The following is a 14,729-nucleotide window of genomic DNA, read 5'->3' as shown; positions in this document are numbered from 1 at the left end:
CATTCTATTTTTACGAGGAAAAAAAATATTGTGAAAATTTTCACAGATATTGCTGTAAATCTGGTGAAATGTAACATAAGAAAATGCACATACGTTTTTAAATGTGGTTTGCTGCGTAATGTTGACCGTTTATTTTAGCATATGCAACTTTACAATTGGCGCCCCATAGTGGTTTGCTTAATAACAAAAATTTAAATTAAATTAAACTAAATTTTAAATATAAAAAAAATTAAATGAAAAAATAAAATGTTACTTTAAAAAGTTGTATTAGATTATTATTATTATTATTATTATTATTATTATTATTATTATTATTAAATCAATATTATTATTATTATTATTATTATTATTATTATTATTATTATTATTATTAATAATAATAATATAATTAAATCAATATCATTATTAATAATAGTAATAATAATTGTTATTATTATAAATAATAATAATAATAATAATAATAATAATATTGATTTAATAATAATAATAATAATAATAATAATAATAATAATAATTAAGGCGGTGACTTGCATGTTGTACGCTCGCCTCATGGTGTCGCTGTTGGCCACGACACTTTGCACCGTTGCAGACAAACAAGATTAAAACATCTCGTCTGATTAGTCAACGAGGAGTTTGAGTCCCCGGGTGTGTGCAAACTAATCTCTGTGTGTTGGTGTGTGTGTGTGTGTGTGTGCGTGTGTGTGTGTGTGTGTGTGGAGAGCAGGAGCGGCCACATGGCTGCAGGAGCCCGGGCTGTGCAGTCGGTAGAACCGGGACCAGAGAACCGCACCGTTACCGTCCCAGTCTTTCAGTCCCGTTAAGGCTTTTATTCACCTGTAAACGATGTCTCTACGTGGGGGAAGCTGAAGACTGTTGGAGCGCTTATCGGTGATACCCTCCGCATTAAAGAGATTATATGAATTTACCTTGGACTGAAAGGCTGAGCAAGGTGTCAGGTAAGTTCACATGGAGTGGATGAGTGAGCACATGCAAAAGTTTAAGGGTTATTTTTTGTATGACACTTTTATTACCAGTCCTGTGTTTGGCTGACTAAGTTGATGATGATCATTTATGGAGCTGATCGAGAATAAAAGAATAAGAAACGAGCTCATGCTGGACGCCATCAATTATACCAGACAGCTCATGCGAGGCTATAAGAAAACGATTAAAAGTGCTTGGCCACTGCTAATTTCTTTCCAAAATTGCCTTTTGGAGCTGCTAAAAAAAAAAAAAAAAAAGAAGAAGAAAGAAAGAAGCTGAAAAGCCTAAATATTGATTCAGCGCAATGAGCAGATGAATGGCCCAGAAACCCATTGAGGACGGAGACAAACGCTTCCATGGTTACATCCAGGATCTCCAGTGTGATCAGTGCGCTTTGTGTGCGCCTTCCCCCCCCCACCCCACCCCACCCTCTCCCACTGAAATAAAACAACTGCAACACATGGAGGAGAGCCCGCACACACTAATCCATATAGGCGCACCACCACCACCACCATAAGTAATCTTGGCACACTGCGCACATGTGTTGCTACTGTTAAATGAAAGAGTGGTTGCTGTCGCCTCATTGTTTCTTTGAATGTTTTACGCAGATGTCCATATGGCTCCATCATTTACTCAGGCTGAAGGGGGGCGGGGATTTAATTCAACTCCTTGAATAATTGATTGATTCTTCTTCATCTGTAATTGATTTGACATGATGTCATCCAGTGCGTTCTTTACAAATATCCTTTGTTGGCTCCTCTGTGATGCTCCAGTAGAGTTATAGGGAGAGGAGGGAGGGAGCTATATACCTCTCAATCTATTCAACACTTGCACCTGCTCTCTTTTTTTCGTTTACACTCAACTTTAGGTATTTTAAAACGTGTTCATTTGTTTATTTGTTTATTTATTTCGAGCAGTTCATTACAAACAGAAAAGCTTCCGTAGTAAGTGTACATACGTTTTCCCCATTTGTAGCCTACATAGCTAATATACATGATATTTATATACATACACAAATACTGTAGATCAGGGGTGTCCACGGTTTTTTTTTTTTTTTTTTTTTTTAATTGAAAGGCCAAAAATGAATCGTATTGGAGGGTCATGGGCTAAAAACTAAACATTCATGCTCCAGTGCATGACATGAAATATGCCAATAACATGACTGTGCAAAATAAACACTTGAAGTAGTTTTAAATTGAAGAACACGCTTCTTTATTGTGTAAGAATATGAAACATCTAATACAATACAATATCAACAAAATGGGACACAACATACCGCGCCTTTATGATGAAAACACACTCAAGAAAAATAATGTAATTGGACCTCAGCTTTTTAAAATAATAATAATAATAATAATAAATCAGTTTAATGTAGCGCTTTTCAAAGAAAACTCCAGCATTTTACAGGAAGCTTTAGATTTTTTTTTCTTATAAATCACTGTATTGTATTACATAAATATTTATATTTTTTAAAATATTAAAAAAAAAAAAAAAGTTGAAATATGGGCAGTGGACCAAAACAAATTGCTTGCGGGCCCCAAATTGGACGGTCATGCTCTAGAGATAAACATAAATATACTGCTCGAAAGAAGGGAGTGCGATGAAATAGCACGTATCTCTCGCTCCCATTTTTTATTCAGTTTTCAAAACTTATGTTCCTGACATTTTCATCATTACGTACATCAATTAATATTCTATTACATACACAAGGCTGATATAGACATGCATACTTCCACAAAGTCTTTGATGACAACAAACCATGTTAGATCTTAATGCTCCTCCTCAGCTCTATACTTTGAGAACATAGATTGTTTGTACATTGATTGAAATACAGTATATACAAACTTTTGCATTGTTTGTGTTCTTCTCCCAGAAATATATATGTATGTATATATATATATATATATATATATGTATATATATATGTGTGTGTTGACGCTTTGTTTTCACTGAACTTGTTGAACCTAAAGTAAGATGTTATCTTTTCATTATGGATCAAGTCTAGACCATAATCATTTCAAACCAGGACCGTGTCCTTTTGGAGCTATAGTGGATCTTCTGAGCTCGTTGCTTGTTGGACCTCAGCTCCTTTGTTTGTCAGTGTTTATGTCATCGCCTGGCAGGGGTCGGCCTCCATCCGCCTGTGTGAGGGGCTGAATGTGATTCTCTGGGCGGAAACTGTTTACTGCCTGCCTGTGCCTCCCCTTCTGTCTCAGCCCTCTAATGGCTGTGTGGGACAAAAGAGGGGCAGTGCCATAAGCAGAGGCTGTTTATTGATGAAAGGTGCTGGAGAGCTGCACAGCACTGACAGGTTGAGATTGATGTTTGGTATGGGGATGAGAGAGCTTGCCTTCTCAGTGTGGGATGCTTCATTTAGAGGCATCCCTAATTCTAACCACACTTCATCAAAGTGCAACAGGCTCTCCTCTCCTGCCACGCTGAGCTGCGTGCTGTGGGGTTTGGGTTGGGGAGCAAGCGTTGTAAAGCATGTCTTTATCTGCTGACTGAAGCACATTTACATAACTCTTCTGTGTTTGCAGTTTTTTTTTTTTTTTTTTTTTTTTTGTTATCCTCAATGGTTCTATTTCAGTTTGACATTTAATCCCCAGACATTGAACGTAACGTTTTTACCATCTCTGTACCCTGTGCTTGGTAGTAACTCAAGATAAAATGATGTGATGTGCATCTACAGAGTAAATGACAATTGTGTTATTTCACAACTCCAGCTTAATGCTTGTTTCTCACGTTTGAATTTTTTTACAATGTGGGAAATGAAAGCCAGAGGCCTTAAGAACCATATAACTCGCATTAGTTCTGGTATGGTTTGCATTTAAACACCTTTAGAGAGTGAATAGTTTTCTACTTAATCCTTGTTATGTTTTTTCACATACTGAGTTACAATGTATAACTCTTTGGAACTTGATCGTCCAGATGTAAAATGGTATTAAGTCAGCATTCAAAATGTAGCTCATGGACCAGAAGTGTTGAAAATGTTGTAACAAAACTCCTAAAATTCATTTGGAGTGAAAGCTCTTTCACTGAGGACATTTAGGCCAAGTTTTGGCAACTTTTCTCACAACTAAGGCCACGAAGGAATTACTGATGAAATAAGAGAGGATTCAGAATCTCAATTTGTCTTAAGTAGTTGGCAGAATTTGATTCACATAACTTTATTTTACTGCGATTATAGACCACGTTTATTGCCATGGATTATTCCACAACTTTTGACCTATTGTGCTTTTAATTTTTGAGTTGAGGAAAATGTATATAGTGCTCGGTGGTATGTCAGTGTTCATCCTGTGTTTGTATGTAAAGTACAGATTTGAGATGTTAACTGCAGGAGGATTTACAACAAACTTTTTCTGACTCATTTTGTGTTAAAGGACGGGTCCTTTAAAGGTTGGCACACATCTTCATGTTTTCTTTGTGTTTGGGCATGACTCTTTTTTTACCTAATATACAGTCGAATATTTGAAAGAAATTGGTGGCAATTGGAAAAGCGTTTGGCTCCCATGTGTTGCAACCATGCGTCTGTCAGACTGCACATGTAGCTATGGGTGTAGCTTATCTCCACCAGAATGGCAGTGGCATTAATGAATATTGACTCATGTTAGTGATCTAACTTTGTGCTTAGAATATGAAATTGCTATACTTTTGTCTTATATTCTTCTTTTTTTGTTGTTTTTACCCTGCTAATATCCTCAAATAGCACTGTCACATTTTACCCTTGGGGTCAATCTGACCCCAGGGATATTTTCCTCCAGAAAATTGTTTTCAGAAAATTGTTGACCAAGACGCTCCAGTGGTATCTGTCATTGTGTCTTTGGGCAAGACACTTCGTGTAGTGTGTGTTGGTGGTGGTCGGAGGGGCCAATAGTGCACTATGGCAGCCTCACTTCTGTTAGTCTGCCCCATGGCAGCCGTGGCTACAATAGTAGCTTACCACCACTAAGTGTGGAGTGAAAGAATAATGCCTTAATTCTGTAAAGTGCTTTGAATGTCCATGATAAAGCGCTATATAAAATCCAATGCATTATTATTAATTAAGTTTTTGTGTCAGACACTATTTATTTGTTGAATTCAAGAGAGAGAGAGAGTACACACACACACACACACACACACTCATGCCCAAGGTGTGGGAAAGTTCTCATGAGAATATAGTCGTCCTCTCCATTTTGTCTCAACTCAAAAGTATCCACTCTGCACCCGCAGGTGTAGGGATGTAAGGTCACACATGGGATGGAGAAGACAGACAGAGAAGTTTTACACAGCTAAGACAGCTTGGGGTTCAATTGACCCCAAAGGAACACCAATGCCTGCAATTTGTGTTCAGCACATTGAAAAAATGTCATCATGATAATTTTATGCTTAATGAATTGTAACCCACAATATAGGAATAGTCATGAAATATGAAGCAAAAAACAAAAAGTCAAAATGATAAACATTAAATGGGGTCAAATTGACCCCATCGATAATAGGAGGGTTAAATTCAGTTTTATTTTGTTGATATATGGTAAGTTTGCAGGAAATTGCTTACATTGCATTTGGTTTTAGCAAGAATCCTCACATTAAGACAGACTGTTATTTCTGGAATTATTGCTTTCTGTGTAGATCAGGAAGTCATCATGGATCGTCTAATGTCCGTGTGCCAAAATATGGAAACCTAAGAGAAGCGAATTTGAGATTTTTGTGGAGCCTGTAAAATAAAGTTTATTTTAATTTTTTTTCAAAAAAGTTCAGTATACAATAGATCTTTGTTTGACAGCTCATGCTAACGCAGATGAAACAGTATTAAGTTTTAGTGGTTGTTGTCCTTGGAGCAGAGAACAGGAGGAGTAGTGGGTTTTCACTGATGGCCAGCAATCCTGAGGTTTCAGCATTGGGTCTACCATGTACGCCCTGGGAGAGAATTCTTGTGCAGTCTACTGTCAAATATTGCAACACACACACACATGCATGTTCGTATGTACTTAAATGCATATTTTGCTATATCAATGTGAGTATAGATGAAAATGCAATGGTGGTTCTCTTTTGAGATTGTTGCACGTATGTACTTGGCATAGTTACTAAAACAATATTACTAAAAGCAGCTCCAACAAAGATGATCAAATATCATCTATTACAGAAAGAAGATGGTATGTTTAATTTGAACTTGCTAACATACCGATTAAAAAGCTCAGTACTGTCTTACACAAACACCTTAACTTCATGGCTCTGAAATTCATAAATAAATTTGAGCTTAATTGGCTTTAAATTCATTTTGAGGGTTTTTTTTTTTACGGGTTTCTCCCCAATTCTTAGGCCGTGGCATAAACATTTTAATAAATGATCACACCCCTGAGTGTTCCCCATGAATCTCATTCCTTATGTGAGCGGACTCCACATACCTTCTTCCTCTAATAAATCCTCATTTTCTACCCCATGGAGAGCCGTGTGGAACACATACTGAGCCCCCTGCTTCCTGTTCTGGGCAGGTGTTGCTGAGTCGGCCACTATGGGTTTGGATGGAATGCCCTAACGCTCACCTTTCCATACATTGTCCCTTTTCAACATCTTGTTCTGAGTGAAAAAAAAAACATGCTGTTAGTGCTTCATCTGTTGTGCTGTTTGCTAACAAGAATAAAAGGAAAAAAAAAATCACTCCCACAATATTTTCTTCACAATTAGATAACATTTTTAGATTTCTCTCACATGAGCTGAATATCACCTTCTTTCTGAAGTGGTTTATCTCTTCTTTGTCTGCTGTCCTAACATGCTGCAGAAGCCCATTCATTTTTAATCATTAATCTTTATGAATTCCAAGTTAGGGATGTAAAGATTAAATGTGAGAATTGCATTTGTGCTTTAATTTTAATTTAAATTTTTTACAGCAAAGGGCGCTATCTATTTAGAATTTAGAATGAAAGCCATAGTTTGTTTATTTATATTATTTATTTGATACGGGATTTGTTTTATAGTCCAATTGTTAAGGCACAAAATACATTTTCAGTTGCGCTTTTAAAAAGAAAAGGAACTATTTTGCAGTTTTGCATAGTTTACTGTAGAGCCAGCTTTTAAATGAATAGGCTTCTTCTTCATTTGTACTATTTCTTTATTTTATTCAGGATTTTTTTTTTTTATTAAATTGCATTGCATTGCAAAGTTTATCAAGGGAGTATTTTGACAATCAAAGATAAAAGAAAATAGTACAGTATTTTCATTTTCGAAGAATCTTTTTAAAATATTTTCAGTCATTTGTCTACGGTCTCATTTTGTTGAGTGAATCGTTACATCCTTATTCCATGTTTATTACATTACATTTTTTATCTTTTCAAATACATAATTGAGTACTAAGCCCTGAAAAGTGAGGTCACTGTACATGTCTCCCTTCTTTGACAATTATATATTCATCAAATAAAATGTAAAAATCCAGTTAACCAGTCACCAAACGACTTGTTTTCAGACATCCAGCAAATGTGAAATGACAAGAAATGAATGGGGATAAAAAAGCAAACCTGTTAAATGTTATAATGGACAAGAAAGTGATGAACTCATCATTGTGGAACTGTGTGTGTTCATATAATTAGCACTAAACACCCCACCACCCCATCACCATTTCAGTTCCAGTATGTCTGAGCCCCACTTTCTTTTTGTCTCTCTTTGTTTATCTCCCACTTCTCTCATTGTGCTGCTGTTTAGTCATGGTAGAGGAATTCTTCAAGTATCCCTTAGCATTTGGTTGAAGCCAAAATTGAGATGTGGAATAGCGAAAAATCATAATTTAATCCAATTTTCTCTACTGACCACATTTCTTTGTTAGGACATAGAGTGCTGTGGGAGTTTACGTTGTTCTCTCTTCTTCTTTGTTAGAACCTTAGGAACAGTACACAATGATGGGTATTAATTGTTTGAGAAAGGTGTAGCATCACTGATGTCAAGTTTTTAGGACATATTTCAAATCCAGCTTCTATTTGCAGGGATTTCCAATACAGCTCAACTTCTAGAATTTTAGTTGCAATATCAAAGTTTATCATAATCACTGCGAGAAGCTTGTTTTTTGTGTTGCTTTTTATCCTTTGAGACATGATGTTTACGTGTTTTTTTTTTTTCTAAATAATGCCATCAGCATCATAAAAGCATGAGAGATTTGTTTTGTACTTGTGAATATGGATGTCCTTGGTCAAATGGAAAAGATAAAATAAAGCTTTAGATTATGCTAAAGTGGATGGAAGAAACAAAAGAATAAAAAAAAAAAAACGTAGTATTGTTAGGAATTCACACAAAACGTAGAGAGCAAATTTGAGAAGCATGAGTGAACAAAAGCCTGCTCTCTCAAAACTGAGAGCTGATCAATGAATCGTGAAGTCCTCCTTCTTCTCCAATGAATATACACCCCCGTTTTGGGTTGCCCCTCTGTTTTGGGAACTCTTTTGAAATGCAATTAGCATTTCATCCAGGCCCAACTGGTTACATGCAATGAAGTAATGCCCTTTCTAATTTGGCCCTTTGGTCTGTGAGGCTGTGGAGCACAAACTTGTCTAATCCTTTAAAAGACATTTTCTGTCTGCTCCCATCCATGTGGGACATACAGGCTAATCAGTCAGCCAGTCCTCAACTGGGAAACACTTTAAATTGTTCGCACACTGGTCCCTTTTCAATTGGAACCACTTTTCTCTTTGTATGTCCATTCCTACGAACTGTTTCTCAGGAAAATGACAAAAACTCTTGTAATTGTAGGATGCAAGATGCTATTGGCTCAACTTAAAAGCAGCCAATCTTGGTCCTTCCTTTGGACAATACCCTAGGAAAACTCCGTCTCTTTTTGTCTGTTTTCGTTTTCACTGTAAAATGAACACTTGATTGGCAGTCTCTTGCCACTGAAGCACCCTGTTTGAAAAGTGTCATCTGCTAGCTGGTGGGATAACCTCGTACATTTCTGTTTTCGAGAAAGGGATTTATGCCGTTGTTTTCTTGGACTTCTTATGTGGACTGGAATCACTTGTTGAAGTAGTTTATTAGTCTATGTTGCAGTTCTGGTTTCTAATTTCTTGTCTGCAACTTCTGCGTACAGCAAGAACATTTACTGATCTAAAAATACTAGAGGCCGAATTTATATGTGAAGTGCAATTACGGGTTTGTGAGTTGACTGGAAGCGGCAGCCGCAGCCACGTCGACTTGAGAACGTACGGTGGGTGGTTTCTGAGGTAGGGCCAGACACACATTGGCCTGGTGGCATCACTTAACATGGAGTGGAACACAAACAAGAACCAGTCCAAGTACTGCCGTAAAAAAGAAATGCCTCATGATTCTGAACCAAACCCAGAATATGACACAGTGGCTTAACCAGTTGATCATTATTTATTTATTTATTTTTTTTTAATACCTAGTGTAGGGTGACCAGATTTTTTAAACTCAAAACCAGGACAGTAATTTAACCAAAGAAGACGACAGATTTTCAAGCGAAACTATTTGCATATGCTTTTATTTGTAACGAAAATGTCTTTTTACCTCCTTTTGGATGAAATGTATTAGTGCAACGACGGGACCAAATTTAAAGTGGCCATCAGTTAAAAAAAAAAAAAAAAAAAAAAGCAACATTTTAAGTTAACAAAATGAATTTGAATGAATTAGATTCTTTTTTGTTGGCATGTTTGGCATCTTCTTGGCATGTTGCACGAGAGGAAGGGAACGAGTGATATTGTCAGTGCCATCGACCAATCAGCATCGAGTTGCAAACACGTGGAAGACTTTTGAGTTTTTTAATTGGTTTATGTTGCAAGTGCTACTATGGCAACTGCTGTGATTGACAGCTCACAGTTCGCAGAGATCACGCTTTAAAGCGACATGCGTCAACGACAACTGACGTTCATTTATTAATAAACGAGGCTGAGCTTGTGAAAAATCGGGACAAATCAATGGTTTGGGGGAAATCGACCGGGACACGGGACGTAACTCTGAAAACCAAGACTGTCCAAGTTAAATTGGGACGTCTAGTCACCATAACCTGGTATAATAAAAACACTTCAGTACTATTTGTCTTTATTCCATATGAGGAGGAGAGTGTTTCAAACCCCTCCCCCTTCTCTAAGGGTTTAAAAATTATTAAATTAATTACAAGACAAATTACAAAAGTCCAATTTTGACTTTTTACTGAAGAAGTTTCTGTCTTACTAACCTTCAATCTTTATTTATGTGTTTATCTTTTGCTAGATCTTGTATGGCTACCTCTCAACTAAATTATATGTGCTGTATAATTGACATGTTTACAAGTTGATGGTAATGTAATGAATGAGCACTTTCTCGATGTTGCCAGACTGACTCTAGATAACCAATTGGTTCCCACCCCTTGCCTCCCAGTGTCTGATAGCTAGTGATCATTGGTGATGGTGTGTGTGTGTGTGTGTGTGTACGCAGACATATGGGTTTTTGTCTAACTGCCAGACATAACCACACGCTCTTCATCATGGGCGTCTCAGGACCCTGAAAGCCTAAGGGCAGGGTTGCCGTATGGGAAAGCCCTTGATTAAACCTTTACAGACTGTTACCCCACACACCCTCGACCAAAAAGGAAGTAAGGGTATTGCTTTTCTACATTCTCATCTTGAAATACTGACTATTCTTAGTGAAATAACAAGGGGAAAAGCCAAGTCCCTTATTATGGTTAAAGAACCTGGTATTTTGCTTTTTAAAGAAAAAAAAATACTCTGGCGAAAATAATGACACAAGCACAATCTGATGAAGTTAGGTGTTTTTTAATGGTGTAGATGGGAAATGAATGTACAGTAAGTATGACATTATCAAATAACCTTTAGAATCGCATGGGTAAATTTAGTTTGACAATGACCCTTACAGGGTGAATCTTGCAGTGTCACACTTACTACCATTCTTTGACTGTGAAGCCTCGAGTCTGTTGTGAATAATTCATTCCAAAGATTACAACACAGAGGACACCGTCAGAAACCTAAGAGGTAACAGCAGTAAGCAGCACTGACCCTAAGAGCACCCGTGCAACCAGAAACCTCCCTGGCACCTTTGTCACAGTGATATGTATGGGATCTCTCACCATATTTAGGATCTCCTTTAAATTGATACATTTCTTAAAGGACAGATGGCAGGTGTTTTGGGTCAGACTGCTATTGACAAGAATTATAGGTTCAATAGAATTTGCTGTGGGACATGCTGGAACTTGTCAAGGTTATTGTGATTGATGAGGAGCACTATGTTACCATAATATATGTGGAAACAGTGGTAATTAGATTAGGGCAATGTTAGGTTTGTTTCAAAAGAAAATGTAGGAGATACAAAAGGGTGAGTGGCATATGTGGGACGGGTGTGAATCAGTCTGATCTTAGTATTGTGACAAAAATGTAATCTACTTCTTTCTTATTTTGTCATCAATTTTTTTTCTTTAGTTTAAGTTTAGTTAAATAAGTTATCAAAGACTTCGTTAAAGCTGCAGTTTATAGAGTTTTGAAACCGAAACTCAACCTCCCATATTGGTGTCTTATGTGAACGCTCTTAGCAACTTTTTTCTCAATAGAGACATAGTGACAAATGTATGGACTTTATATTGTGTTATTGGAGATTTTTTATGGTGTTTTAGAGACTCTAACATGAATGCACGTATCACTCTGTAGTTACTGTCCTGAGCAGCAGTCCGATCACACAGAGGCGACTGTGATTCCCGCCGCTCTGAGCGGACTGATAACCATCACTACAAAACCACCACTATAAAATGAATTCACCTTGATTAAGCTTCTCTTGGTTTACGTGCAATTCATCCTGTCTGTTCTCTCTCTCTCTCTCTCTGACACCAGTATGTGTGTGTGGTGCGGTCCTCCGCGAGGACACAAAGCAAAAGCGATCCGTTCCTCTTTGGCTTTAAATTGTAGCTTCTCCACCTCGGTCTGCCTTTTTTCCTCTTGATTTGCTGTGTAACTATTGTGTCTAACTCTGTTCTGGAGACTTCTACTTGGACGTCCGAGTCTGACTTCAGATGAGCAGCCAATAGTAATGCCAGAAACAGCTCATAGAGCACACGTGTTTGTAGAAAGATCTCTGATTGGCTGACATCCAGATTCTAGGAGCGTCACGCTCCTGGATTTGTAAAAGTTATTTTACAGGACATGAGATTCACTGTCCACTCAGAACACTTTGGATTACAATATGCTCAAAGATGATTATACATTTTTGACCAAATGATGCTAAAAGAAAGTTACATATTGCAGCTTTATTTTACAATTGTTACCCAGGGTTTTCCTCCTGCACACCAGGGCAGATCCACCAAGCCCAATATCTAACATCTCACACAATGATTTAACATCCTGTACCTATAGTTACTATACATATAGTTTTTTTTTTTTTATTTTACCTATAGTTTGAAATGGATTTACTATTTAGGAGCGATCACATTTCGCTAGATTTAATTTATGAAAAACAATCAAACCTGACTAAATATTTATTAATCTTGCTCTTTTTGTAAATGTTTCGTGACAATTAGAACAAAATAATCCGTCAATGATTTTGTGCGTGCTGCATTTACTTTGCTGTGTTTATCTTAATATTTGAAGCAGATTCTAAAATGATTGTCCTAGTTGTTGGACAGATCCTGGTAGGTCTTGTTGTATCCCAGCACATAAAAGGGGATAGAAAGATAAAGTTGGAGGATTGAGGTTTGAGACACAGATAAGTCAATAAAAGCAATTTTGGATGCTCAAAATGTGAGGTTTACTTACTTGTGGTGGTTGGAGGAGCGGCCACAAACTTGTAATTTACTGGCCCAGCATTTTAATGATGGATAGTGTGTTTCTCTGCATACATTTTTGGACTTCACTATAGCTGTATATCTCAGGAGCAACATTGTGGATTATCATGCTATTATAGCATGTATGTGAAGCAGTGCCATATAGATTATTGACTGAAACATTTACTCCCAGACTTGTCAATGTCAGAGGTCTGCGCCAAGCCCTCCACGCTACTTTCAGCTGTGACAGACAGCTCCTCTAAGCTCTGTAACCCCCGGGGTCAGTGTTGGCACATCACATCTTGCCTGTGAAAGAACTACCCTGCTGCTCACACACAGACCTGTGCCATGCTTATACACCATCTGCTTTGTATTTGGCATTGGGTTATAGGTCACCAAAATGTCCTTTTTTTGGAATAGTTTTTAAGTAAAATATAGATATTGTTGCAAAAGGGATGTTCGGTGTTTTGGAAGGTTGAGATTGGCACAGGTGAACGATACTGTTATTGAGGAGCTTTCACTTTTCCTGCACTCAACCATCACTAAGTAAATTATTATTTCTTGTTTTAAAATGATCAACGGACATTGTAAATCTACAAAAGATGAAATGACCAGACAACAATCAAATGCATCACATCATAGCCGACCAACCAGATTAAATGTATTACATGGCGCCAAAACATTATTGAATTAATTTGTGTTATTTCATTTAAAAAAATTATGATTATTATTATTATTTTATACAGATGCCTTTGTGGAAAATAAATTAAGTTCCAATTGTGAAGATTTGTCTCTTACTTTAATTTTATGTATGAGATGTTGACTGTATGCAAGGTAACCGTGACAAGATTTATTGGGGTAAAAGTAACTAGTAACTCATAATTTGAGCTACTTTTTACTTGTACTTGAGAATTGTATGTGTGACTTAATTGTACTTGTACTTGAGTACAATTTCAATCAAGTAACTAACAGTATGCCTACTTAAATAGGATATATCAGTACTCTTTAGACCTGTGGAGGTAGGGATTTAGGGCACAAACTCATTAACAAATTTGCCAGTACTATATAGTCAAATAAGTGGGTGTGATAATGTCAACTCAGAAAAATATTTCAATTTTGAATCCCTGAGAGTTTGTCCTTGAAGAGAAGAAGCCATACATCAAGGTTTTCCGAGGTTTTGAGTTCTTTTGTAACTAACTGTGAGCAAGAATAGAAGCTCCGGTTTTCCATGTCAGAATTTCCCCAAATGTGTTTCAACGTTTACGCATTTTCTTAGTGTGTGTTTTTTTTTTTAATGTCACTACTGGCTATTAAACCTTTAGAAACCATATGAGAGGCTAGCTGTAAATAGGGAGTTGATGGTTCGATTTTGAATGAACAAGGATACAAGAAGACTGCAATAATATCCTCAGTTTTTATGTTATGGCTGTTATTAGATTTCGTAATGAAGATGTATGCCCTCTCCTCATTTAAGTAAAAAAGGGTTTCGTCCATCCAATACAACACAATTGGATTAAAATGGCTTTTACACATGTTGTATGATTTGAACGTACACACAGGCAAGTCAGCTATTATCCATTTGAGAGTATGTTAGTAGGTCAGTTTCATTTAGATGCTGCACAAAGACACTTTTGAGTGTTTCACTCTGATTTAGTTAGTGATGGAGTAAATCCCTCGGAGAAGTAGCAGGGCAAATAACAGGATTTATTGTGCCTTGGCCTCTCTTTGTCCAGCAGCACACTCACCTCTCTTCTCCCCACCACCCTATCCGAGTAGCCCACCAGTCATAAATCCGTTTTTGATGGATTTCCCAGCAGTCTCCTCTGTGCTGGCACGGAAGACTCAAACATCCAAACACACACATACACACACTCGTCTACCTTAATTCCCTCCTACAAAGTCTCAAACTCACATAATGCGTTTTCATTCATCAGAAATTCACCAACAGAGTTTCACTGTGTCCCTTGTGTCTTGTTCCAAACCTCATAGTTTGACTGTTTTTAGCTATGCTAAATTTGAACGTTAC

At 37.1% G+C, this 14,729-nt stretch overlaps 1 protein-coding gene across 1 annotated transcript in view; it reads left to right on the top strand.

Annotated features, from left to right (window-relative positions):
- The first annotated feature begins 858 nt into the window (after positions 1 to 858).
- adgrv1 (adhesion G protein-coupled receptor V1) overlaps positions 859 to 14,729 on the top strand; it is a 131,407-nt gene continuing 117,536 nt past the window's right edge. The window contains exon 1 of the mRNA XM_028457526.1: positions 859 to 956. Within this exon, the coding sequence (XP_028313327.1) occupies positions 917 to 956 (40 nt within the window). The 5' untranslated portion in view covers positions 859 to 916. The remainder of the gene's footprint in view (positions 957 to 14,729) is intronic.

The sequence above is a fragment of the Gouania willdenowi genome, chromosome 9 (genome assembly GCF_900634775.1).
Source record: "Gouania willdenowi chromosome 9, fGouWil2.1, whole genome shotgun sequence".
Classification (NCBI taxonomy): Eukaryota; Metazoa; Chordata; class Actinopteri; order Blenniiformes; family Gobiesocidae; genus Gouania; species Gouania willdenowi.
This window is presented reverse-complemented; position numbering and strand designations above follow the sequence as displayed.